Here is a 25,688-nt window from a genome sequence, read left to right as displayed (position 1 = left end):
TAATGGTGCCAAGTTAAAGCATCAGAAATATATTTACTCTTTTTACAGTAAACTAAGTTTTTGTTTTCAAATAATCAAAATCAATTTGAAAAATAAGAGCTGGGGGGAGAGGAGAGCTATGATAAAATAGCACAAATCAGGTGTAGCTTTAAAATGTCCAGAGGAGCAGAGCCATTTGGTGCATTAATGAGATGATGTTACACCTGTCTGCATGCTGGGTTAGTTCTGTGCAGAACAGCAAAGGGTTTCCTCCTCTTTCCCTTTCTGATAACTCCTTTTTTTTTTTTAACCTAAACAGGTTGCGTTCTTAGCTGCCATTCCCTGTAATTAGAATCTTAAAAACAAAACCTCTTATAGTCACATGTAAAGCATCGCTTTAATCTACTACAGCAGGGAGATTCCAGAGTTAAAGCTGAAACTTTAGTCTAAGGCCACCTTCTTGTGCTTGAACATTACAAAATGTTATATAGTACATGGCATGAGAGATCCCTCAATGCACGGAGACATCTTCCAATAATTACAAACAGCAGGGTGAATTGAAGATACTATGTTAAGTCTTAACTCTGTTTTGTTTTCCCCTGGTTTTTATTGGTTTAAGGGGTATTGGTTTAATACATTTGAATTAAAAATTGTATTTTTATTTGTGGTTTGTTTTGTTTTTTTGTCACAAGGTCAGTGTAATTGTAAGAAGTCAGAGGAAAAACTATTTCTTTTTTTCAGTTTGCTTGGTGCATTTGACCACAGTATGTGTATAGTCAATTTTATTTTTTCTTATACAGTCAGTTTCCTCCATTGTGTGAGTGCTTTGCACAGCAGTAAGGGACACTAAAATAGAAAAAGACGTGATTGTAAAACTACGAAAATTGGCAGGTGGACTTTGCAAGGTAGAAATGTGGACTTAGATATTATGCTGATGCTCACTCTAGAAAACCATACGATAATAAATAGTGCCTGACACTGCCTTCAACTTCATATTTTTAAAATTGATTTGAGTTCATGTGGACAGTCTCCCTTGAAGTTAGATCTTGAGTATATATGGAGGCTGGGGTTTAATATTTTTCCATATAATAGAGTGAAACATGTCACTAATCTTATGTAGCTATCCTCATGTAGATTCACAGTGAAGCTATTATGATGTATACTGTAAAGGTGTATGTATAAATCTTGCATCCATTACAGCAAATCTGTGCCAGTTATGTGAAAGGGGCTTTTGTTTTTTCCTGGTAGCTCAGCTGTTTTACTTAATTTTCAAATTCTGAAAGGTTTGAATCCACAATGAACTCTAAATATTAATTTTGTTTTTTACAAGAGTCATTTCAGTGACAAGCTATATTTTTAACAAGAAAATTGTCTAAAACCAACAACCATTTATTTTACACTTCTGTGACCTCAACTGTTTTTGAGAACAAGGGGAGGGATATGTTGAAGGGGCAGTGGAGTGAAAAGATGTTAAACCATTCTCCAGCTGAGAACGTTGATGCCATAATTCTTATGGATGAATTAAAACTACTAAATTAATCTAATATAGAAACGCTTTATGGGTGCAGCTATAAGCAAAGAATTACCTTGGAAGAATGTTTTCAATTTGTTTTTAAATTGCTAGATCTTACAAAAATTCCATTCAGAAAGAGCTCCTTCAGCAACAGAAACATCTATTAATTAAACTAAAGCCATGTTGTGAACCTGTTTTAAGTAATCCCTTACTCAATTAGGAAATGGGACTAGGGACAAGCTAAGTGTAGATGAGGTTGACACCAGCAGACATCTCAGCCTGAGCAATGCTATGAGCCTACTCATTAACTATTAGTGCTTTGGTTCTGCATTGAAAAGGGACTGTAAAAATAGCACCTTCTTACTCAACCAGTAGTTTCTTTGTGTGTATTTAAAGTCACATCTGCTCAGACAGATGGCGTTACTCCTGTTTGTGCTGTGGTGCTAACAGCACAGAGGAATGAGCTGGATTCTTTCTCCTTGTGCAAAATGTTTACCAATTAAACTCCAGTGAGTCTACACCTGTGTAATCAACTGAATGGAATGGGGCTGAATGGATGTAAATAAGGCCTTAATTTGGCCTGCAGAATCTTTTACTATCAGTAACGCATGGTAGTGAAAGAACCTAGTTTGCCCATGTCGAATTAGTAGGGATCAGATCTTTTTACTTATCAGCTAAGCAAATTTTGATCTGGAAAACAGATGGTAAATGTGCAACCCCACCATGATATTTTTTGTTATGTTTAAAATGGCACCCTATTCTAAAAGATTTCTTTGCTCATCACTTTCTGCAAAACATGTATCTAACTAGGGTAAGGTGAATGTACTGTATCTTCAGTGTATTTTTTTAAATTCTGCCAGAGAAGATCTTTCCTATTTGTGGCCTTCTTCCTGTTCTTTAGTTCTTAAAACAGTTGCTTTCAAAGAGAGGTTTTGATACCTGATATACAATGTTGTGGTATCCCGAATGTTGTCTTGCTGAATTATTTGGACTATGATCACACTGAAGTCCATAATATAATGGAAGTAACAAACTATATGGTTTTGGGGTGTTCCTGACGAATTGGGAAGACACACTAAGACTTTACTGTTTTTGTGTGCGTTGACTTGATCTTAATGTAGAATGTAGGGGGAAATTCCTCTTGTTAATGCTTTATCTAGTGGTTTGTTGTCTTAACCCTTTCAACAAGTGGTGCAAGTTCTACCAACAAAAGAAAAAAATTAACTTATGATACAAAATGTTAGTAACCCATGTATAGATTCATGAATGGCAAACATGCCATTGTCCAAATGTTGGGCAAAGGCCCAAAATTAAGGAGACAAGAAAATACTAGTTCAAATATCTTAAAATCAAAAGAATTGCGATAGTGGAATAGACCAGTTATTCTCTGGATCAGTATCTTGTCTCCAGCAGTGCTTAATAGCAGTTGCTTCAGATGGTCATCTATAGTTATTTGATATAATAAAGGTGGGCAAGGTATCTTCTTTTACCCAAGCTGATGTTAGTTTTGAAATGTTTAATCTTCATGAGCTGGAATGAATTTCTTTAGGGCTCATAACACTTTCTATCATTATGCTTCAAAATTTGCTTTTCTGATGTTAATAACAGATGGTAATAAAGAAGTGGGGGATTCTGTAACTGACTGAGCAGTCAGTTGAGAGAAGCCATTGTCTTCAGATCAGCCAAGCAGTGGGGAAGCACACCTGTTCCCACAGAATGGGAGATATATTTATTCCTGAAAATACAGTAGCTTCTCCTCAGAATTTTAGACATACTGTGAACAATGCTGATACCATGTTTGCAAATTATGGTCTCTAGTTGTTGCCACACCTTGTGGTTTAGGCTTTTTTGGCGCTCTTGGTTGATTGCAGACAGTCTTTTGTAGGATCTTTTGAGAATGGACATTCTTCCATCCCACGGCTTCAGCTAAATGCTCCAGTACAAACATTTTTTCATCCCTTCCTCTCTGTGTCCTGGGAGAACAGATTAATCGTTCTTGTCTCTGAAAATGGTCCACAGTGACTGCCCAAATAAATCTAATTACAAGAACTCAAAGTAATCATAAGTAAGAGGCATAAAATACCTACTCTGTTCGGATATGTACACCATCTGATGGGGTCAAATTGTTGTAGTTATAGTTGAGTTAAGCCAAAGAGTAAAAGCTTTATGTTCTTAGGAGCTCAAATGAGCCTTAGGGCTTCTCTACGTTACAAAATTAAATCAACTTAAGTTGACATACAGCCACTGCACTAATTACATCAGGTGGTTCAAGTCCATACATGCTCCTTCTGTCGGCAGTGTGCATCCTCACGAGGAGCGCGTCCATGACTGAAGTGGGACACTGACAGCTTGAGCCCGGCCTGGTTGACAGCTTGGGCTGTAAGTGCTAGGGAGGGGTGGAGGTGGAGCTCCAGCTGTCAGCCCCGCTCAGGGCTGACAGCCAACAGGTGATGTAAGTAATGCAGTGTCTACACGGACCCTGCGTTGCCCTAACTACATTGACCTAAGCACTATGCCTCTCATGGAGGTGGAGTTATTGTATCGATGTAGTGGGTGACTTACATCTTGCAGCATAGACACTTACATAGTTAGGTCAATGTAAGTCTCTGAGGCTGCTGGGATTTATTTCTTGGACTTTAGTTGTGCCTCTCTGTGGTGGATCTTGTAGTTATGCTGTAGGCTCACTTCGGTGTTTAGGTATGAATATCCTGCATCATCCCATTCTAGCCACAAGTCATCATCTTTGGCAACACTGATGATATTTTCTCACTCCCAATATCTCCGAGTGAGGTTATCACCTGTTTATTTGCTAATATAACTGTTGCACCCAATATATAATTAAACAAAATTTCTAGATGGAAAGTCTTTCTGTCCTGTTCCCCCTTCTCCCCATTCCACTTCATGTGACCCACAACATTTCAGAAGAACAAATCCTTTGTATGATACTTCACATTAATTGAGTAGACTAAACTGTATTTACATAACTATTCTTGTTACTCCTTTTCAAACCAGTTTAACCTTCTCTTGCACAGATGCATGCTCACTTCTCCCCTCTGGGCAGAGATTGCTCAGTCTCTGCCAGTGCAAAGACGTACTGCTTTTGCCATGCTATTGGTACTCATGAAGAGTTTAGCATACTAGAATAAAAGCTAGTAATTTTACGTGAGTGAATCTCTATAGGTAAGTCTCCAGATTCTGATGATTTTTCACAGCTCTGTTCTTATGGACATAAATTCAGCATGACTCAAATTATGATAAAATATTACATCATAGTTCACCCCTTGTACCAGTGTGTGTGTTTGTGGTAAACCCTTGCATATTTGAGCAGGAGTGCTACATATCACCACGTGAGGATATAGCTATGAAATAGGGTGCAAGCAGCATAAAACTGACCTATAGGCAAGTATAATTATGACCTATAGCAGACAGATCCTGCCTCTGGTTTATTTGCTGGAACAAGATTATTCCAGCACAGATAAAAGTTGTTGTTTTTTTAAAGTCAGTCCCAGCAGTAAGTAAAATGCTTATTCTGTGGCATCTGATGGGAAAGGCATTTGAAGACAACTGGTTTTTATACTGGCGCTTTCTTATTGGAGAAATTGTCATCTATGGTGAAACAGTGTTACTGTTCAACTAATCCTTGCTTTACCTATTCGAAATCCTTTGGATTAACCACTCTGACCTAACACTGGGAGTCTGAGGAAGTGGATAGGTCTGCACTGATGCTGGTAAGGAGTGAATAGAATGTAACCATTTCTGATAAGGTAGTTTTCTGTGAATGTGGCAGAAAGTTCATTATACTGAAGAAACTAACTAATTATTTCAAGCAAGGTCCTTCTTTTAAAAAGGTAAAAAGATTTTTCTCCTAACATCCTTCATCCAAGGATTTCGAAGTGCTTTGCAAGCATAAATTAAGCCTTGCAAAACCCCTGTGATGTATTTTTCTTATCCCCATGTTACAGATAGGTAAGCTGAGTCTCACAGAGAGGGGGTGACTTGTTCAAGGTCACACAGTGAGTCAGTGATCCAGACATGGAGATAGAAACCAGTAGTCCTGGTTCCCATTTCCTTTCTGCAATCACTGCACATTCCTCACCCCTTTTCATAATTTTAAAATCTATTTTCTTTTTGCTCCATGTTGCTGCTTAGAGTAACTTTAAGTAACTTTTGGAACCTCAAAGTCTAAATGGGTACAGACTGTGGTATAGGAGATAGAGAAGGAAAATATGAGAGCCAGGGAGAGAGAGAGAACCTATTAGGGTATTTAGTCCATCTGCCACCTATAATACTGATGACACTGGGTTTGTGAAAGAGACAGAACTGTCTTCATCCATAAGAAGATAAAGAGAGCTTCCCCACTGATCTGTTCGGTGGGGCATCTTTCAAGCATGTGAGCATTGGCTTCCCTGGGTGTGTGGAGAAATTCTGGGATCACCACCCATCTCTTTCCTTTATATTTCCAGTGTCATTGCTGCTACCACCCACTGCAATTTATAAAAACAACTGCCGTCTTTCTGCCAAGCATGATATCATGTGAGCATCTCCAAGGACTACTGTCACTGGAATGTGTGGCAAGAGCTCTAAATGTATAGAACGCCAGGCACACTGTTGTCCCTTAGTCTGACACCTTATCGTTGTCCTGTTCAAGCTCAGCTAGCCAAAGAAATCTTAGTCCTGAAGTTAATGTTGAACTTGGGACTTTGATAGATCATGACATTAGGCCAGATCAAATTCATTTCTTTCCATTTTAACTGTTGCTGTTAAACTTCCAAACCAGCAGTGAAACAAAAAAACAAAACACACAGGAAAAAAAAACCCTGCAAGAATATCAGAGTATTTTAAAGCAAGTATAATATTAATTTACAAGTGCATATAAATATTTCAGTCATCTAACCTCTTGGAGTGGAGTGGGCTAGGTATGCAAGACATGGGTGGTTGCATGCAGCCTTCTGTAAACAAATTACTTTAGTTTGGCTTCCTGCTTTCTTCGTTACACTATCAGCAGCAAATCATGGCTTTTATTGTTTTTATTTCTATTGATTTCCTGTGTGCATGGAGCAGCCCTGCAGACAATCTCAAAACATAGGTCCCTGACTCAGAGTTTTCAGGTCCCCAATCCTGCAGGGACTGAGATGGGTGGATCGTTGTGTCTGCACAGAGTTCAGTTGTAGTCACTAGGTGCAGGGGTTGATCTATGTGGTTCTCTTTTTGGGACTGGGGACTGTGGCCCTGACCTTGCAATGGGGTTTACCGAGGTGGAGCTCATCAGAGGCTCCAAGCCCAGAGTTCAAACTTACATCAATGCCAGCCTGGAAAGACTGGGGTGGGGTTTGTGGAGGACAAGGGTTACAAACTTTGTTGATGCCTTTCACTTTTAATTTGCATTTGTCTGTACATTTTTGCTGTGCTATATTTTTGATGGTTGACTTTGATTTTAAGTTGGATTTTAAGTAGCACCCAGTGTTAAGGAGTTGTAATTTATTTTTTTGAATCATTCTGCATTGTGGTTGGGAAGCCAGGTATTGGTCACTGTCACGTTTGTGCATTAAAGAGTTGAAGTCCTTAAGAAACAGCAAAATGCTATACCCACAAAGACTATTGTTTGCTGACATTTAGCTGAATATAAGTTGCAAGATATTCCTACTTAAATAAATGTGGCAATTAGATTAAGTCTCTGCTCTGTGTAACTTTAGTCTGTTGTTACAGTCTAGAGACCGTGTGTTAATATGTAAATTCTGCAGACAGCAGAGCTTTCACTGTGAGTATAGTACTAGGTCATCTCACTTCTCACAATATTTGATGTTTTTCTTAAAGCCTCATCTACTGAAATCAGCTTATTACATGAGCATCTAGCTTTCATTTTAAAAAAGTTTTTAGCCTTCATGGTTGTGGAGAAAAGCTTGAAAACATGAACCCTAAATGCTCTAATGACGGGAGGCAAATTAAAAGCACGCAACTTTTATTGGATTTCAGAATAATCAGATTTAAAATATAGCATGGTTTTTTTGAGACCTGACTCATGATTTTTGGCAGTTGGCAGTGCTCCAGGATGTGGTGTGTGTGGGAATGTATGTATGCGTGCGGATGGAGGGGACATAAAGGGCAGAATTTATTGGTCATATCCATGTGTAGTAAACCCCCAGGTGAGTACTGCAGGCCATCCCTGGATTCATGAGCAGAGGTCAGGCAAGGTGGTCAAATGTCCGTACACTAATTTATCACATGAATACCATCTCCATTTGTGTGATTTTGCTTTGAGCACATAAACTATGGACATATGGAACTTGTCTTTGTGATTTGATTGCATTTTTTATTAACTCAGTAAATATAGAAACCCATTCATTTTTTCCACAAAATAGCTATTTTCATGTTATTGTCATTGCAAGGTAATATTATAAGCAGGGTTTCCCTGATATGTCATTGTTTTGGGGAGTCAGTGAGAGGAGAGAGCCCCTTGCTGGAGCTTTGAGTATTCCCAGACACTTCCTCACTTGATACAGAGTGACTCAGGCACTCCTGCTTCTTCCTTTGACTCCCTGTCAGTGGGTAAGCGAGATGTCTGTCTGATATTCCACACCTTAGCCACGCTGAGGAACAGGAGGGTAGTGTTGGAAATCAAAGGAAGCTTGCTTGGAGTTAACCATTGTATAGCTGATAAGAAGTAACAGACGCAGCTGATCAGCTTATTTATATGTATATGGAGTGTATATGATCTAGGCTTTTGTATTGAACTCATCGAGTGCCTGTATAACATTCTTGCTATGTGCAAAGAACTCTAATGTGGGGCACACTTGTTTTTTCTTGCACTCCCATTATGATCTCCTTATTTTAATTGCTTAATCCGCCCAGCTCTAAAATAAGGAAATGTCAGATATTTGAAAAAGGAAAGCTCTTTAGACATTTAAGTATAGTAGTTTTCCCTCATGGGTGACTACAACAGAACTCTGTAATGAAGATGCACTCTGCACTTCTAGTATTGATGTACGGTATTCCCTCCCCCATCCCATCATGCAGTCTGTAACTGATCACAACTGCTGCTGCTTGGATTGCAATGAAAGTTCTTGAACGTTTGCCATATGCTGTCATTAATAACAACTGTAGCCTCTCTCAGGCCATTCTTCCTGAGCAGTATGTCAGGGAATTTGCAGGTTACATTCAGGGTGTCTGTAATAGGCTTAAATAGAGTTAAGAACCTAGATATAGCAGCCTTCTACTGGAATAAATCTTATAAGTAAATTAAAATCACGCTGCCCTCTTGGTATAAAACATACATACATCTGTCCTGGTGTTAAAGAAGAATTCAGTGCCCTGAAGTTGTAGTGCTGTGAATGTTCTGCTGACAGACTTTTTGAAGCCTTTCATGAGGTAGTTTAATAAATGCTGACACAAACTAGAATCAAGATTTTAAAAACGAAGTCGTAATTTTTAGGTGCCCAACTTGAGATGCCTTAACAGGGCCTGATTTTCTGAAATTCCTGAGCACCCAACCTCTAAAAATCAGGCCCCTTTCAGTTGTCTCCTGTTGGAGACCCAAAATTATTAATCATTTTGAGACTCTTGGCCTAGGTCTATTATAGAACTCTTCCTTTTAATTTCACAGGTGTATATAGTCTCCATTTGTGGCAAGGATGGTTCTACTTTGAACAGATTTACTCTGTAATCAGAGGCTGAATTTGAAGGCATGGAGCAAAATTTTACAAGGATCCATTGCTGTGAGATCTTCATAAAATACTGCCTTCCTGCCTGACTTTAAGAATAGCTGGAGGAGAGGAACGTGCATTACAAGCATAATACCCACAACCAATGCTGTCTGGGTTTCTTATAATAGGGTTGTCGGCTCTGCCATCATTATTCTTTCTCTAATTATGTGCATTATAGCCAGTTTGTGTGTTGAATATTACATTTATGTAGAATAAGTAATCCATAAAAAGTTATTGATATAGAATATGGACAGTAATCACTAGGGATACTGGAAATGTGCAGGAATTTTTACAAGATGGTGGTGAATCTGTAATGCACTCTCTCCTTGCCTCTTGCCAAGTTCTGCAGAGAATTCATAATGTACATATTTAATCTGTTTTTGAGAACTTAATGTTAGCACCACACGTTTCCAATTTACAGAGCAACGAGTTTAAAAATGAGCACAGCTAACCATCAGTCACTTTAGCGTGACATAACTAGCTAAATAAAGCTGCTGCAGATTTCTAGATGACAATATTGTTTCACTTGTTTCACAAGGCCTCCTTCACCTACTGGAGGAAATGCAAACATCCATACATCTCTCGTCAGCATACCCCTTCCATATATACTAGTATCAAACCTTTATATTGCACTGTATTTTTTGTATAAGTCACAATGTACAAAAAAAATTTTTTTTCTGTTTCTCTCCTATTTATCACATTTCTCCATCCATAAAGAGAGGTTCTCTTAGTATCAGCTATCCAGCTGTATGGTATCTTGGGATAACTAAGGGAGGGAATTTCCAAAGTGCACAGTGTTGACCTAACTCTTGTCTCTGGAAGTTGTGGTAAAAATCTGCGCTTCAGTGGCTGCAGCATTATTCCAACACTGAGCTCTTTTAAAACTCCTGTCCCAAAATGCAATAAAGGCAGCTTAGAAATGATCTAAAATAGCTTTTCTATGGATGTTGTGTTCTAAAAAGTCCAGTATCTTATGTGTGTTTTTTCCCAAGCCCCCAAACAAATCTCATTCTATTAGCGAAGAAAGATTCTTGGCTTTCTGTTGGTGGGAAGAACGAGGAGTACTTGTGGCACCTTAGAGACTAACAAATTTATTTGAGCATAAGCTTTCATGGGCTAAAGCCCACTTCATCAGGTGGAAAGTTCCTGTTTCTAATCCTGATAGTTTGTTCTCAGAGTGGGTCAATATCTGAAAGACAAATAAGTGACCCTGTACTAATGACAATAGAGGGCTGTATGTTATCTGTTTGAGTGAGTACTTCTGTTTGAAATGTGTTCTGTTAACATGTTAACCTCAACCCCCACATGGCATCTGTACCTCGGTACAGAGTCAAAACTGGGTTTTTTGCATCTCGTGCACTATCAACATAATAAAGGTGCTGTGGTCAAATTAAACGTTTAGTAACATTGGTGCAGCTTTACTGACTTCAGTACAGTTTCACAGGTGTAACTGATTATAACTTAGAAAACAATAGTGTTGACCTTTTAAATGGAAAAGAATGTTTAGTTCTCTTAGCTATGTTGGTTCTGCAATGCCAACAAGAGTAAAGAGAGCAGTCAGAGCTCAGTACGTGAGCTGTGTGTATTGGCAGTCAGATTTTTTGAATAAGATGGTGCTGTTTGGATATAGTAATTCTTCAGAATTGCACTTTAAACCCTTACTCTAGAACTGAATTTGGCTTGCTTAGTATCAATTTAATTTGGAGGAATAAATCCATATTTTGGTAGGGGAGGGGGCAATGAAAAGTTTTAGGGACAGATTTTATAAAAAAAATTGTTAGAAGCTTGTTAAAAAATTGTTAGAATGCTATAGACTTCATGATTAGATCTGGAATATTTTCTGACAGAGATGGACTAGGGGACAAAGTACAGGTGAAGCAACCAAATGTTCATGATGAATGCAATTTATCCCAAGGTTATCACTAGCATAGATGAAGTGTATGTGTAGAGAGAGAGAGCAAGATATATATTCAGTCTTAATACCGTTTAGAAGCTTAGTACAAAATATTTGGATCCCCATAATCAAATGTTTCAGTGTGAAATGCAGAGAACATGGATTAAAAGTGGTACAATTTCTGGAGAGCTCTTTCAAGATTACTACCATCTGGTGAGAATTGTGTGTCTCACCCATTTTTGTGGCAGGAAATGGTACACATAGTGCATTTTCACAGAGGATAGTAGAATTCTGTTTCATGGAAAGTTCTTTAGAATTCAGTGAGTCAGGTAATCATTCAAATTCCTTTTCACAGGTATAAGAGATTATTTATTTAATTTGTGTAATGTGAGGTTTCATGCCAATTGTGGCTGTTGCACAGGCTTGGTACAGGAATGATGGGATTGCGAAGCCAAGTAACTGAAAATAATCATTGTTCTTTGGGCTGGAGAGTATTTTTCAAGGTTACATTCTAAAATCAAATCAAATCCAGATCTGAAATCAGCTACTGTAACAAATCTGTGTGTATATGCTGTATAGAGCATTAGACATTGTGTTATTTACATATTCAATTAGTTAGAAGGATGCTGTTGGGTTGACTTAAAGCTCAAAATATAGAGTGTATTTTTTAAAAGAATAATTTCCATTGCTTAAAGTATATTCCAGTAAAATTGGTTGTATTTTGTCTAGACCTAAATATTTTCCTGCAGCATTTAGTACATGCAAATAGTACTACACAGTGTTACTTCATGAGAACCAGAAAATGAAAATAAGTCTCTTTAATTATACAAACTGAGTAAGATGAAAAAATAAATTGAATCAGTGGTTTAAGTTTTTTTTTTTTTTTTAAATTTCACTTTTATCATCTAATGTGCAATTAGTGGCACACACAAATCTATTATTAGTTCAGATTTTAACAAGATAGTGTCCCTTTCTTAAATGTGCCATGGCAATAAGTGGATGAAACATAGGGTAAATCACATTTTGGGTGGGCTTTCTAAATCATGAACTTAGCAAATAAATTTTCCTTTAGGTCCCAATCTTGCAAACAGTAATTCACATGTTTAACATCACCGGTGTGTGTAGAATCAATGATGTCAACAACTGCATGACAATGAAGCACCAATGCAAGTCTTTATACAATTGCAGCTTAATTTCTGTTTTAGTTCCTCTACAATGTGCACAATAATATTTCCCTATCTCACAGGGCTATTGTGAGGTGTCCAGATATCATATGTGACAGGGTCGGGCCAGATGCCTACAGGAGAGTGATAGAAGGCAGATATATTAGCCCCAGGTTAAGCAGGTCCCTTTTCCCTGGGTAAGGTAACAGGGGCAGTTCCAGAACAATCAAGAACGAGCTGGAACCCATTAAGTCAGACAGGCTAATTAGTACACCTGGAACCAATTAAGAAGCTGCTAGAATCAATTAAGGCAGGCTAACCAGGGCACCTGGTTTAAAAAAGACCTCACTTCAGTCAGTAAGGGGCACATAAGGAGCTGAGAGTGAGAGGGTGTGCTGCTGGAGGACTGAGGAGTCCAAACACTATCTGGCATCAGGAGGAAGGTCTTGTGGTGAGGATACAGAAAGTGTTGGGAGGAGGCCATGGGGAAGTAGCTCAGGGAGTTGTAGCTGTCACACAGGTGTTACATGAAACACTATAAACAGCTGTGATCCACAGGGCCCTGGGCTGGAACCCGGAGTAGAGGGCGGGCCTGGGTTCCCCCGATTCCGTCAACTACCTATTGGATACAGGAGGAGTTGACCTGGACTGTGGGTCCCACCAGAGGGGAAGGTCCCTGGCCTGTCCCACAACCCACTAGGTGGACCAGCAGGGACTGTTGGGATTGTTCTCCTTCCTTTTCCCCATGCTGGCCAGTGATGAGGTTAGCTGAGTGAACAGCACGTTTGAGCCACTAGCAAAAGTGGCCAAACTGAGGGCTGCCGTGAATCTCTGAGGAAAGCAAATCCGCTAATAAGCGCAGGATCCACCAAGGCAGAGGAGGAACTTTGTTACACATAGTGACAAGCATCCCAGAAGAGTCTATTTAATGTCTTTAACAATGCAATATATGAATTGTGACACAGCAATTTTTCAAGGGAGAAGAGTACTAACTACTCAAAGAGCTATTAAGCTATTAAACTTTTGTGCTATTTATAAACAGATGAGAGTTTAGAAACTGGTTTGTTCTCCATTACCACAGTTATGAGGGTGCTAATAGGCACTTGGCTGCTAGGATGAAGGGGCTATAAAAGCAACTAAATCAACAAATATTGTATGTCATATATTTTCTCTTTATTGACTTGGTTTGAAGTTGGGCATGTGCAGGGAGTGCAGAGTTGGGACCCACTGATGCAGTGTCATCTTCCCAGATAAGCAGACAAACAGCACCTGCTGCTCCTCATAGCTTTCCAAAGCCATAGCAAACTGAAAATTGCTCTTACTAATTTTCACTCCTACTACTAGAACACCCTGCGGGAGGCAGGAAAACTGACAAGAATCAGGTCAGTTTCATGCTAATAATGCTTGTGAAAACTCTGAAGAGCTGCTGAAGCAAACACTGGGTAAGAAAATTGGAAAAAGTAGCATCATGGGAAGAATCCCTTCCTCTTCCCCACCAGCTTGGGGCACTTGGTTTCTCACCTGGCTGTTGCCCCTGGGCAGTGACCCTATAAGTGAGGGACAAGGAAAAGATACACTATCATCTGTTATGGAAAAGATAATGTGTAGTGAAGCCAGGAAAGGAGTGGAGCTATAACAAAAGCAATTGAGGGGTAGTAATAAGTAGGGCTGGTTTAATAGTATTAGTAAATTGATGCGGACACAACGGCAGAATGAAGACCGATCGATAGATACACTCACGGAATTAAGTGGTAACCCACAACTTTTATTAAACTTTTAGCACAAGGAAGGAGTACTACCTGCTCACTACCCACGCTTGCCTATGCTAGGCATTTAATTGGTTCCAATGTAGGTGTTACAGGGCTCCTTACCATATAACCCATAACTGGTGCTAGGGTTACAGGGCTCCTTAATATATAACCCACAATGTGGGGTAAGCTCTCCTCAGCCTACCCCCCAGGACTCAGCTCTCTCTGAATCCTACCTAGCACCCCTCCCTCCATGAGGGGGACAGAGGGTGTAGCAGGATAGGGGACCTCGGCCCACGAGGGCCACAAGGTCTTACCCACGGCCCATCAGCAAATTCCAGAGCCACCCAGAAGGGGGGCAAATGGGGCAATTTGCCCCGGGCCCCGCAGGGACCCCCACGAGAGTTTTCAGGGACCCCCACGAGAGTTTTCAGGGGCCCCCACGAGAGTTTTCTGCAGCACACCCGGAGTGAAGGACCCACCACTGAAGTCCCGCTGACACTTCTTCCGCTCCAGGTCTTCGGCAAAGTGCTCCGAAGACCCGGAGCGGAAGGACCCCTGCCGCCGAAGTCCCCAGGCCCCCTGAATTCTCTGGCCAGCCCTGCCAAAATCCCAGGTCTTTTATCTCTGAGAACTGTTCATTTTATTCTCTCAACCACACTGGAAACCGGCTACAAGTTGTGACGAATAAGTAACACCACCCCAGTTAGGTAACATGTGTTCCTACTTAACCCCCTGTTGCTTGCAGATGCTGTGTAGAAGGCAAAACAACTCCCTGGTCCTCCGCCAATTTGGCCCGAGAAAAAATTCCTTCCTGACCCCCTGAACAGATGATTGGCTAGACCCACAGCATCTGTCAGGCCAAGTTCTCATTCCTAGTTTGGGTGGGTAGGGTGGGCTGCTGGAATGGAGCTGAAAGAGGCTCCACATGGCCCCAGTGCTGGGCTAAAATTTGGGAGCTTGGGAATGCTGGCCAGTCAGCACCCCTCTCACCCTGCTGGCCAATGGGTGCCAGAGACCCCATGTGAGGCTATTGTTCCTTGGCAAGTGCCTCTCTTCATCACTACTGGGAATGTCCCCCTTTCACCTCTGGCCCCATCAGTTTCCCCTACCTGTTGATGCGGTTGGGTGGCATTTTTTAATGGATCTCACTGGTATTCGTCCAGCGTTGTAACTGCTCAAATAATTCTTGGTGAATATACTATATGACACATATGTGTAAAAACTCACTGACAAATATATTTTACTGTTATTTGGTCAGCCCGAGTGATAAATTATGTTTTAAAAAAATTAAACTGAAAATTGATCGGCAAGGTTCTAGTTAAGCAATAGCAAATGAAACACAAATATTTAATTTATTTAAATTACAGATGCACATGGCGTGGGGTGCATGGGGATACAGGCATTTTGTACTTTGCTGAGTAGGATTATCCTGGAGCTAGTAGGTGTCAGGTACCTGATTCAAACCATGGAAGAAAGACTTTTTAGTACTATTCATTTTGCAAGTGATAATTTTGATGAAGACAAAACTTTGTCTATGTAGAAAGATTATTGCTGGTATTGTGTGTAATGCCACTTGCTTTGAAAACTTGATCCAGATGCCAACATGGTTTTATGGATTGTTTTGCATTTTATCCATTTACGTTCTGTTTTCAAAATTGTAATTGAAAACATATGCATGAAATATAAAACAAAATTGAGGAATTCATTTAGGCATAGTAATTTGTCAGTAAATCTCAACTAGTAAAATGCACAAAATGTAATATCCTTATAGTAAATTTACTAATGCATTAAATAGGTCACAACTTTAATCATAAGTCATAGAAAACCACACAAATTTGTTGCTTTCAAGTAAAGTAGTTCAGTGGAATTAGTGAAAGCATCCTAGATCCCCTCATGCAGCCATCTGAAGCTAAGCCAAAAATAGTGGATGTTAATTCCATTTCTATCCTAATCCTTTCTGTGCTTGTCTAACAATTTTGTATATACTCCTAACATATCTACCTCAAATGGCATGCTTTCTTGTTCATGTATCCAAGTGCAGACATCTTCAGATTCTTGAACTAAAACTTTTCACATAATGTCAATGTAAACAATAGATATCTTTAAATAGAATGAACCTCAGGGGTGTGTTTTGTTGAATTTAAAATAAAACCAAGCAATTCCCTCACCCCACACACTGAAAGAAAGGGACTTCAGATCTTCAAGTTCCCCAGCTTTAACTCTACCTTTATCCTTTTCCATGCTCTACGTGTGTATCCGAGTTTCTGATTCGCTTCTGCACAAAATGCAAAAGTGCCCCACTGACTGTGTAAATTACATTAGCAGTGATCCACATTTTTATACATACCATTCTCATGACACCAGTATGGCTTTTGTGAAGATACACATTTTGGTATGTAAGCAGTGTCAGGATGAGCTCCACCCTGACATCTGGTGGTGAGGTGTGGCAAGTTGTGGAAAAGAACTTCAGGGGCCGATCTCATTTGCATAGGCACACCCACCATGCCTAGAATGAGACCATAGCTGCCCAAATGGTCACTTTGGCTGCTGTGGGATCCCCAGTGTCTCTGTTAGAGGAGCATGAAGAAAGACTTCTTAAAGTGCTTGATAGGTTGGAGGATTATGGTCTGAAGCTTTCAATTGCCAAATGCCAGTTCTGCAGAACCTCAGTGAAGTATGTGGGTCACATTGTGTAAATTGCTGGGATGTGTGCCCACTCCTTTCCCCTCTTCAAATGGAGAATTTCTAGGTACACTGTACGTAACCCAGTATGTGGAAGAGAATCTCTCTGGTGTATATTGGAAGGATGAATGGTATATAGAGTGGTGCCTCTATGCCACAGGGACATGGTGTATGGGGAGATGATGATGGGTTTTTCTGGACTTTGGAGGTTCAAGTCTGCAGCATTTTGTAGGCTAGTCGCTAGAATGTAGAGTTTTGGAGGGAGGATGAGTGTGTGTGATCTGAATTACATACCTGCCAGTCCCTTGTGATGCAAAGCAATTTCATTTTAAGTTTGTGTAAAGTACTGCCTGATGGCATGGCAGACCCATCCCCAGGGGTGCCATTTAATTAGTTCTGCACCTACCTCCCTGCCCCGTGTCTACATTTCAGGAGGCTCTGAGATGAAAGGACTGGGCGCTTCAGTAGCGCTCCCAGGCTTTTGTGTATGGGTTAGTGACAGAGAGAAGGAGAAGGAGGCAGCTGCTCAGCATATGCAGCAGCATTGACTGGCTGTCCTTCCCCATTATCTTGCTTACTGAGAATGCAGCCAATCAATGTGCGATTTCTCTGTAGAATGACTGGGTTTCCCCCATTCACCTACAGGAGAGTCAGAAACCCATAGTGTTGGCGGGTCTGATTGTTAGAAGGAAAGATGGAGGGTAGTAGAGGGAAGGTTAAGAAGCAGGAGTGAGCATCCCTTGCCCCCACTTGGGAATAAAGGTATATCATAGTGTAAGTAACACAACAATGTACTGTTCAACTGCCAAGTGACCTTGGGAAAGTCTCTTCACATCACGGATCCTCAGTTCCTCATTTTACAAATGGAAATAATGATGTTGCTCCTCTTTTGTAAGGTGCTTTGAGATATGGGTGAACGTGCCTTATAAGAGCTAAGTATTAATTATCAACTCAGACATACATATCTTAATTCTGGCTCACATAGAGTGTATTGACTGAAAGAGAACTTGGGCTATGGCCAGTATTTGGTGGGTGGTTGATTGCTTATGGATTATTACATAGGACTGAGGAGAATAAGATTTACAGGTAGAAAGAGGGCGTGGAACTGGGGGAAAAGATGAGGATGTCTGTGGAAACTTTACTTTGAATTTCCTGATATTGGTGTGGAGGGCGGGGGAACATGTTTGTAAAGTATATTGTTCTAATAGAGGTTTGTTCATCTTGTTGGAAGGTATATCTTTCACCATCCTTAACTCTGTCTTAAAGTTATTGTTAGGGAATTTCCCTTTTTGTATAATCATTTTAAATTTTTTTATTTAAGGAATAAGAAAGTGACTGTTTCCATTATTTTGCGGTCCTATGGTCCTGGGTGCCAAGAGCAATATTTATCCTCGATCACAATTGAATATACATGTATCTGAACAATAACCAAATTTAGAATGCTAGGTCTGTAAAGCAATAATTTACTTGCTGTCCATAGAGTGAAATAACCACGGATGTGAGGTTGGCTTTCTAATCTACTGGTGTTCAGTTACTCAGTGTAGCTGTGTTTAAAATTATCTGTAGGTGTGGATAGCATCAAGAGAGACAAACACAATTTTATAAAGTAGTTGTTCCTTTTTGGAATTCTATTGAAAACTTAAACTTTGAAGTTTTCAGCTGATGTTGTTATTGGCAATAGATCATAAGTTCATGTAAAAGTATTTCTGCCATATTAGTGATTCTTCACCTGAATTTGACATTCAAATCTCCCCTCAGGCTCTCCTTTATGTAAACAGTTCTCTGTTGCACTGTTTACTGTAATGTAAAAAGTTTTGTTCATACTTTGATGTGTTAACAGATCTTTACCTCCCAAGTCTTACAAGTTTCATGAGTTGTGTCCCTGGAAAAATTCCTGTAGACTTCAGTGGGAGTAGGATCAAGCCCTATATCTCTACCTTCTCTTTGTTGTATTGGAGACTTCCTCTCATCTGAGACTTATAGATCCTGTGGCTGAAGAAATGTACATTGTGAAATATTGGTTAGCACCAATGGTGTCTTAGGGTCTTTACAGATGTGTAGGAAAACAAGATCGCTGCCCTAACAGTTTAAATCTAAAGCCCTGACTTTGCAATCAGTTATGCCCACGCATACAGTTGTACTCTGGCATTTAATCCTGTTCATTTCATTTAGAGTACATGTGGAAAGATATGCTAGCCGGTGTATCTGTATGCAGGACTGGGCCCGTGTGTGCATTGTGAGAGAGCTGGACCAGTGAAGTGTGTTTAAAACTAGATATCATTTCTATCACATGCTTCACTTCTCATGTGCTCTCTGAATGGGATTTTCTAAACACTTTCAGTTATGGGGTAGCAGTAGAGTTGTAAAGAATGAGTTATTCATATTGACAGCAAGTGGTGGTTGTCCATCATTCCCTTCTGACTGTGCTCTCCAGTACCTATCACATGTTGCTTTTGTAGCAGATTAGTCATTGGGAACATCATGTTGCTGTCACAGATGATCAGAGTATGAAGGGTATAGCACTGGGGTTAGGTAGAGGCAGTTCTGAGCACTTTACATCTCTGTGGAGCCAGGACTCCAGGGGTTCATGGCCCCTGCAGCCCTTGCCACCCCCCATTCAGCAGCACTGGTTAATGCCCTCAGCAATCTCGTGTATGAGCTTTTCTCTGAATTTGGGAGACTAACAGTTGGGTGTGGGAGAGAAGGGTGACTGAGTAGGGGTTAAGCAACAGGCAGGTCTCTCAGTCCCAGACAGCAGGGACAGTGGAGCATGGGCTCCGTAATTGATCAGTGGATTTTCTCCACTGTTGTTCCATTCTTGGACAGCAGCAGAGAGAGCGAGGGAAGCCTTTGGGGCGCCAGTAGTGTCCCAGCCCCATGTATTTCCGGCTACATCATCTGAGGGAACAGTTTACATTTATTAATATTATACATATGAAAGGAATTAATCCTGCTAATTAGGGAGGCATTAGTTTGTACAGAATTGGGGAATACAAGCAAACAAAATATGAAAATAAATGATAGGCAATTATATATTTGTATCACAGGACACCTAGAAGAACAGTTAGAGCAGCTCAACTCTCCAGTTGTGCTAGCTGCTTTGTACATAACACCAGGGCAGTCCCTTCCCCAAACATCTTAAAATCGACATTAAAAGATCTTTTAAAACCCCAATATGTAAATGATTGGGAACTATGTAAGCACATGAACTTATTCCTGTTACTCTCCTCCTCCTCTGCCAGCCAGAAGAAAGGTGGCTGTATTAGAAGCCCTCACCTTCTGTTCAGGGATTGGGCAATTTACTGGAGAGATGAGCAGAGTATTTTGATCTATTTACAGGGTATTTTTGTTCTTGTGTGATGAACTTATCAGTTACATCTAGCTTTCTTGTTCCAAGAATTAAAGTTCTTTTTTGAAATGCATTCTAATGGCATGAATCGTGTATTTGCAAATGCTTTCTTGTTGCAAAGAAATATGCAGCGTGCATTTCCTTAAAAGTTCTTAAAAACATTGGGACTTACATAGTCATGGGTTAAGGCCAGAAGGAACTGCCAGATCCTCTAGTCTGACCTCCTGGACATCACAGGCTGCTAATCCCCACCCAGTTACCCAGTATGGAGCCCAAAAACCTGGTTTAGACTCAGTATTACAGTCCTCAGGAGACTAAAATATTGTATGCTACAATAGAAAATAGGAGAAACCAAGGTGCACAAATGCCTGAGAGGCTGCTGCAATGGCAAGCAATTGATTTGGTTAGTTGCACCCTGATTATCCTAGCAAGCAACCAATGCCCCATGATACAGAGAAAGACTAAACCCCCACCAGGTTCCTGCCAATCTGATTTGGGGCAGAGTTCCTCCCTGACCCCCAAAATGGTGATCAGTACAAGTCTGAGCTGACTGAGCACGTAAGAAAGATCCACCAGCCAAACATCTGCATGAGAGAATTCGCCATACCACCTCAGAGTTCCAGTCTATCCTTTTCAGTGTCCCATCTCCAGCCCTGGCCCTTTTTGATGCTTCAGAGGAGGAGTAGGGAAACAAACCTGAAATACATTGGGTGGGGAAAAATATTTCCTTCTGGACCTCACAATCCTCTGAAGCCCTGAGGCATGAAATTTAGAAACACTTTCATCTGTACTTCTATATAAAAAAATACTTAGTACTATTTGAGCTGGCCACTTAATTGCATGCTAATAAATTAAATGCTGCAGCTTGATTTAACTATGTGTTGGTTGAAAAATTGAGTGTGTTCTTTTGAATACATTCTGTTGTTGCAGAAAGCTGTTAAAATAATTTCGCTTCAATTATACATCAAAGTGTCTGGTAAGAGGAGGGAAGGTGAATAGGCCAAATAGTCAATGCAAATGTTGCAACAGCAGGAGAATAGAATAAATGGCATTAAAAAGAAAGCCACTGGAAGAAGCTACTTTGGGCCTGTTAAAGCTGGTTAAAAACAAGACTGTTACTATTACAGTTTCTCCTAAATGAGGAAATACTAACATAAGCATTTGTAGGGGTCACAGGGGCAAATAGTACTATACCAGCCAGTGGAAGCAAGTATGTTCTTAACAGAAGTTGGATAGTTCTCTTGTCAAAGACAGAAGAATTGTAATATTTCATTTGAAAATGAGCATTTTTCACCTTGCTGTTGGGTATTAGCTTCAACAGTTAATATGAACTTCTGGATTCTTAAGGCAATTTGCAAAAGGAAACCCTGTTCTGAGATGCAGAGCTCTTCTGGTTTCAGCGGGGTAGCCGCGTTAGTCTGTATCAGCAAAAACAATGAAGAGTGCTTGTGGCACCTTAGAGACTAACATTTATTTGGACATATGGGCTATAACCCACTTCATCAGAAGCACGGAGTGGAAAATACAGTAGGCAGGTATAAATATACAGCACATGAAAAGATGGAAGTTGCCTTACCAAGGGGGGGGGTGTGTGTCAGTACTAATGAGGCCATATAATCAGGGTGGATGTGGCCCATTCCCAACAGTTGTCAAGAAGAGCTGAACTTCATGTCAACTGTTGGGAATGGGCCACATCCAGCCTGATTGAATTGGCCTCGTTAGAGCTCTTCTGCTAACTCACCTGGTGGATCCTATAACTGCAACCTTGAAGTATAAATGGCCATGACAGTCTCTCTGAGGTAGGACAGATAACAGGGGAAATCCAGCAATAATCTGAATTGTTGTGGTTGGGTGGGTGTGAGTGTGTTAAGGTAACTGCCAGGAAAGGGGTAAATTTAGACCATATGCAGTGTGTGTTTGTACTGCTAGCAGCAGAATGGGAAAGCCACATGACTAGTCTCTTTTACCTCTTTTACCTTTTTTAAACAATATTTAAATAAGGCTTTAAAGGATTTTCGGCTTATTTGGGGGAGGGGGCAGGGCAGGAGAGTTGATTTTTTTTTTCCAATTTAGAAACTTAAATCCAGTTTATGCTTGAAGACTCGATGACTGGATAATTTGTGAAAATCATGACATCACAAGGAACTAAAAGCTGAACAGCTGTGAGAGGAAAGGATTTTTAATCTTGAAAACATTTTTGTGTTTTGTTTGTCACAACAGCTGTTTAACGTAGGTTCCGAATAACTTTTCTCCTGAGTGTTCATCTTTGTTTAACAATGGGCCTTCCCTTCAGTTAAGTTGTGGGTGGTCACAGTGCCTGTCTCTGGACATCGTAAGAAGTGGTTTTCAGTAAACTCAGGAGAGACTTGACTCTCCTTCTGTATCATGAAGTACAAACCCAATTTGGGAAAAACGTCCTTTGTATAACAATCTTAATGGTAAAAACAAGCTGATCCACTTGAGGATAAAGAAAGATGTTGTACTTTGATCTCTGGAGGCACATGCTTTTGACTATAAAAAGCAAGGGAAGCCTAAGCAATGGCTCCATAGGGATGATAAGTATTTCCTGATCTAGAGTATTGCTAATTACACATTCCTTCTTGAATTGTTTTTTAAAGTCTCTTTCCTTCCTGCAGGTCTCTTATTTGCCATGGCAGCCAACAGCCACCAGGTCCCAACCCATTCCCCTCAGGAAACACTAAATTCTGTTTGCCACCATCCCCTGAATCTGAACAGCCACCCTCTGTCTAAGAGCTCCTCAAGTCTGGCGTGCATTGGGCAAGTGAGTTCTGATGAAAGACAGAGCAGCAAACAAGATCTCAAGAAGAGCCTCAGTAGTACTGTCTGCCAGACACAGGTGAGTGAGAATGATGTTGGAAGTACCCCTAGTTCTGAATGGTCTTCTACACAGTCGGGAATGGTGGAAAGTTCATCTGCTGTCAGAACGACGAGTGATCATGCACAAGGTGATAATGTGCAGAACAGAGCTACCACTACAAACCGTTTCCTGACCGTTGACCAGATTCCAATATCCCTGGAAGAAAAGGACACTAGGATGCATGTCAAGAGTAGCACTGTTGAAAACATTTCTTCAGTCTGTGATACACACCAGCAAAGTGTGACTAGAACGGAAGGACTGGAAGCTGTAGTTCAGAGAAGCCATTCTGACCTAACATGCAGTTGCAAGCAGCAGAGTTCTGTCACCCACATGGAAACCAGTGCCACACACTCCATTATAAGTTCTTCTAGCAGTAGTTATGATACATCAGTGCATAACACCTCTTTCCTAAGACCGAGATATGGCTCTGGAACATATGAAAATACTCCTAACTATCAAAACCAGGTGACTCATATTCCCACGTCATATAGCGACCAAAAAGTGCCCACAAACAGCTTTGACAGTGGCGGTATAACATATAACACTACCATTTATACAGATCCTGGAACATTTCACACTGCCATTCTAGGACCACACATGCCAGGAAGTGGTTTCCCAAACAGGACAATGTGCAGTCAATCAATTGGGCTTAGTCAAGGTGGCATGACTTACAGTAACGTATCAAGCGGTATATACCCTGCCACAGTGATGACAATTCACAACAGCACTGCTCTACCCTGCAGTGCAAGGCAGGACTCTGCTATGAAGATAGACGGCACTGTTTCTGCCTATTGCCATTCTTTGCCAATACCATCTCTTCAACTTGTTCCAAGGTTGGTATGCTCAGTTAGTGAATCGGGAAGAGAACAGGTAACTCCTGGATATCGTCAGTCCTTGCCTACTTCAGATATCATGACCTTTCCTAAACTTGTGTCATCTGTTAGCGAATCAGGTCTGGATGCAAAGCGAATCCTGAAATGCTGTAGTGTTCCTGGGGAGCATCTGTCACATGCTCAGCACTGCATTCAACAGAGCAGAGCTCAACAGGAAACGAAGGCTTCTTACATTGTGTTGCATGACCAGCAACGTGCAGATTTGATAATGAAAACTAAAGACACGTGGACTATGACCTCTATGAATGACTTAACCAAAGGACTGAAATCTCCTCTTCAGTGCAAAGATGCAGAGGTACAAACCATTTCAACAGTGGAATGCAAGTCTGTGGCCACAAGCCCATCTGTTGTAGCTGAAGGTCACCCTCATGTGTTCCCAGAGGTTAATTTAGAATATGACCAAGAGGCCCCAAAGTCTCCAGTACGTGAAGTGAGATGGGATGATGAAGGGATGACATGGGAAGTATATGGGGCAGCAGTGGACCCAGAAGTTCTTGGATTAGCCATTCAAAAACATCTTGAAATTCAGATAGAACAATTCCAGACAGAGCCTATAGAGCTCTCTAGGAAAAGTACTGAGGAGTCACCTCCAGCTAAAGAGGCAAAGAAAAGGCCATTTAGAACAATGATGCACTCTTTGAGACACCCAAGCTGCTGTGCCCGTTCCAATACTGTTGTGGAGTGAACATAGCTACATGACTGCAACATTTAAACTGTCTTGTAAATAAACATTACATCTTAAGACTTAACGCAGCTAGTGTGGACAATCCAGTCACTTTAGAATAGGGTGGGAAACTGTGAGTTGACATAAAATAAGAAACTCCAAGGAGATCTATTACCTGAGAACTCAACAAGAAACTCCAAGGAGATCTATTACTGGAGAAAGCAGAAGGGTTGTATATTTGTAGCTCCTTGACTTTTTTGTTTACTATAGTATTCCTCTGTCCTTGTGTATTAGATGTGAATAATATTACAAGCAATGATACACTTTTTTTCTAAAAGACAGATCTTTTAAGGTCATGTTATTGTACTTTGTACTTTAATAATTTCTAGTTAGGAAAAGTTTTTAAAAATACAACTTACATTCTTTAGCATCTTATTAGATTGAAATTGTTTGGGGAAATAGTATGCTGTTTTTAAAAACTATAACTTAATTGCATTTTAGACTTTACAGAGCCATAAATACCACTTTAGTAATATATAAAGGGCATAATATTAATTACACTGTAATTGCTATATAGTTAATGAGTAAGAGTGATCTGTAATATAAATGTGCAGAGTAACTTCAATTCTGCTAGTCTGACTTAATTCTATACATCACATATGTCACGGACAATGTATAGATAGACGACACTACTGCAACATCACTTAAATTAGTCTATATAGTTATAATGAATTACACAATAAGTATCCAAAGGAATTAGTACTTGCAATGTAACTAAGACATAAATGTACAATATTGCCAAAGATACCTAATGAATCATGAATGACTCATGTAATGTGAATTTTATCCTGAATAACTCTTTCTTACAAACACATGACACAAAAAAAGGATCTCAGGTTAATCTGTCATACTGTGTCTATATTACAGATTATACGTGGTCAGTTTGGTTTCCTGACATTAAATGTAATTTTTAGTGATTTCTGGATGTGCATCTACATTGAATTGTGATTTTTTTAAAAACTGCATACGTGATAAATGTATAGTCACAGGGATGCCTATTTGGATGTGTACAGTACACTAGCGGGGGGGCCATCCTGAACAACTTGCCCTCCACCAACCTCGTGTCCTCATTTGGCTGGAGTGAAACATGTTCCTAAAGTCTGGTTTCTGTTCATTTGCTTTTAATATAATGCAACTTAAACTATAAGGTTAAAATTTCCAG

General features: G+C 40.2%; 1 protein-coding gene across 3 annotated transcripts in view; it reads left to right on the top strand.

Moving 5' to 3' along the window:
* Positions 1 to 24,784, top strand: part of GPRIN2 (G protein regulated inducer of neurite outgrowth 2) — a 73,538-nt gene extending 48,754 nt beyond the window's left edge. For all 3 annotated transcript variants that reach the window (XM_084635465.1, XM_084635464.1, XM_084635466.1), the window contains one exon: positions 22,668 to 24,784. In XM_084635465.1, the coding sequence (XP_084491591.1) occupies positions 22,682 to 24,487 (1,806 nt within the window). In that variant the 5' untranslated portion in view covers positions 22,668 to 22,681 and the 3' untranslated portion in view covers positions 24,488 to 24,784. The remainder of the gene's footprint in view (positions 1 to 22,667) is intronic.
* The last annotated feature ends 904 nt before the right edge of the window (positions 24,785 to 25,688 follow it).

The sequence above is a fragment of the Lepidochelys olivacea genome, assembly GCF_965140295.1.
Source record: "Lepidochelys olivacea isolate rLepOli2 genome assembly, chromosome: 7".
Taxonomy (NCBI): Eukaryota; Metazoa; Chordata; order Testudines; family Cheloniidae; genus Lepidochelys; species Lepidochelys olivacea.
This window is presented reverse-complemented; position numbering and strand designations above follow the sequence as displayed.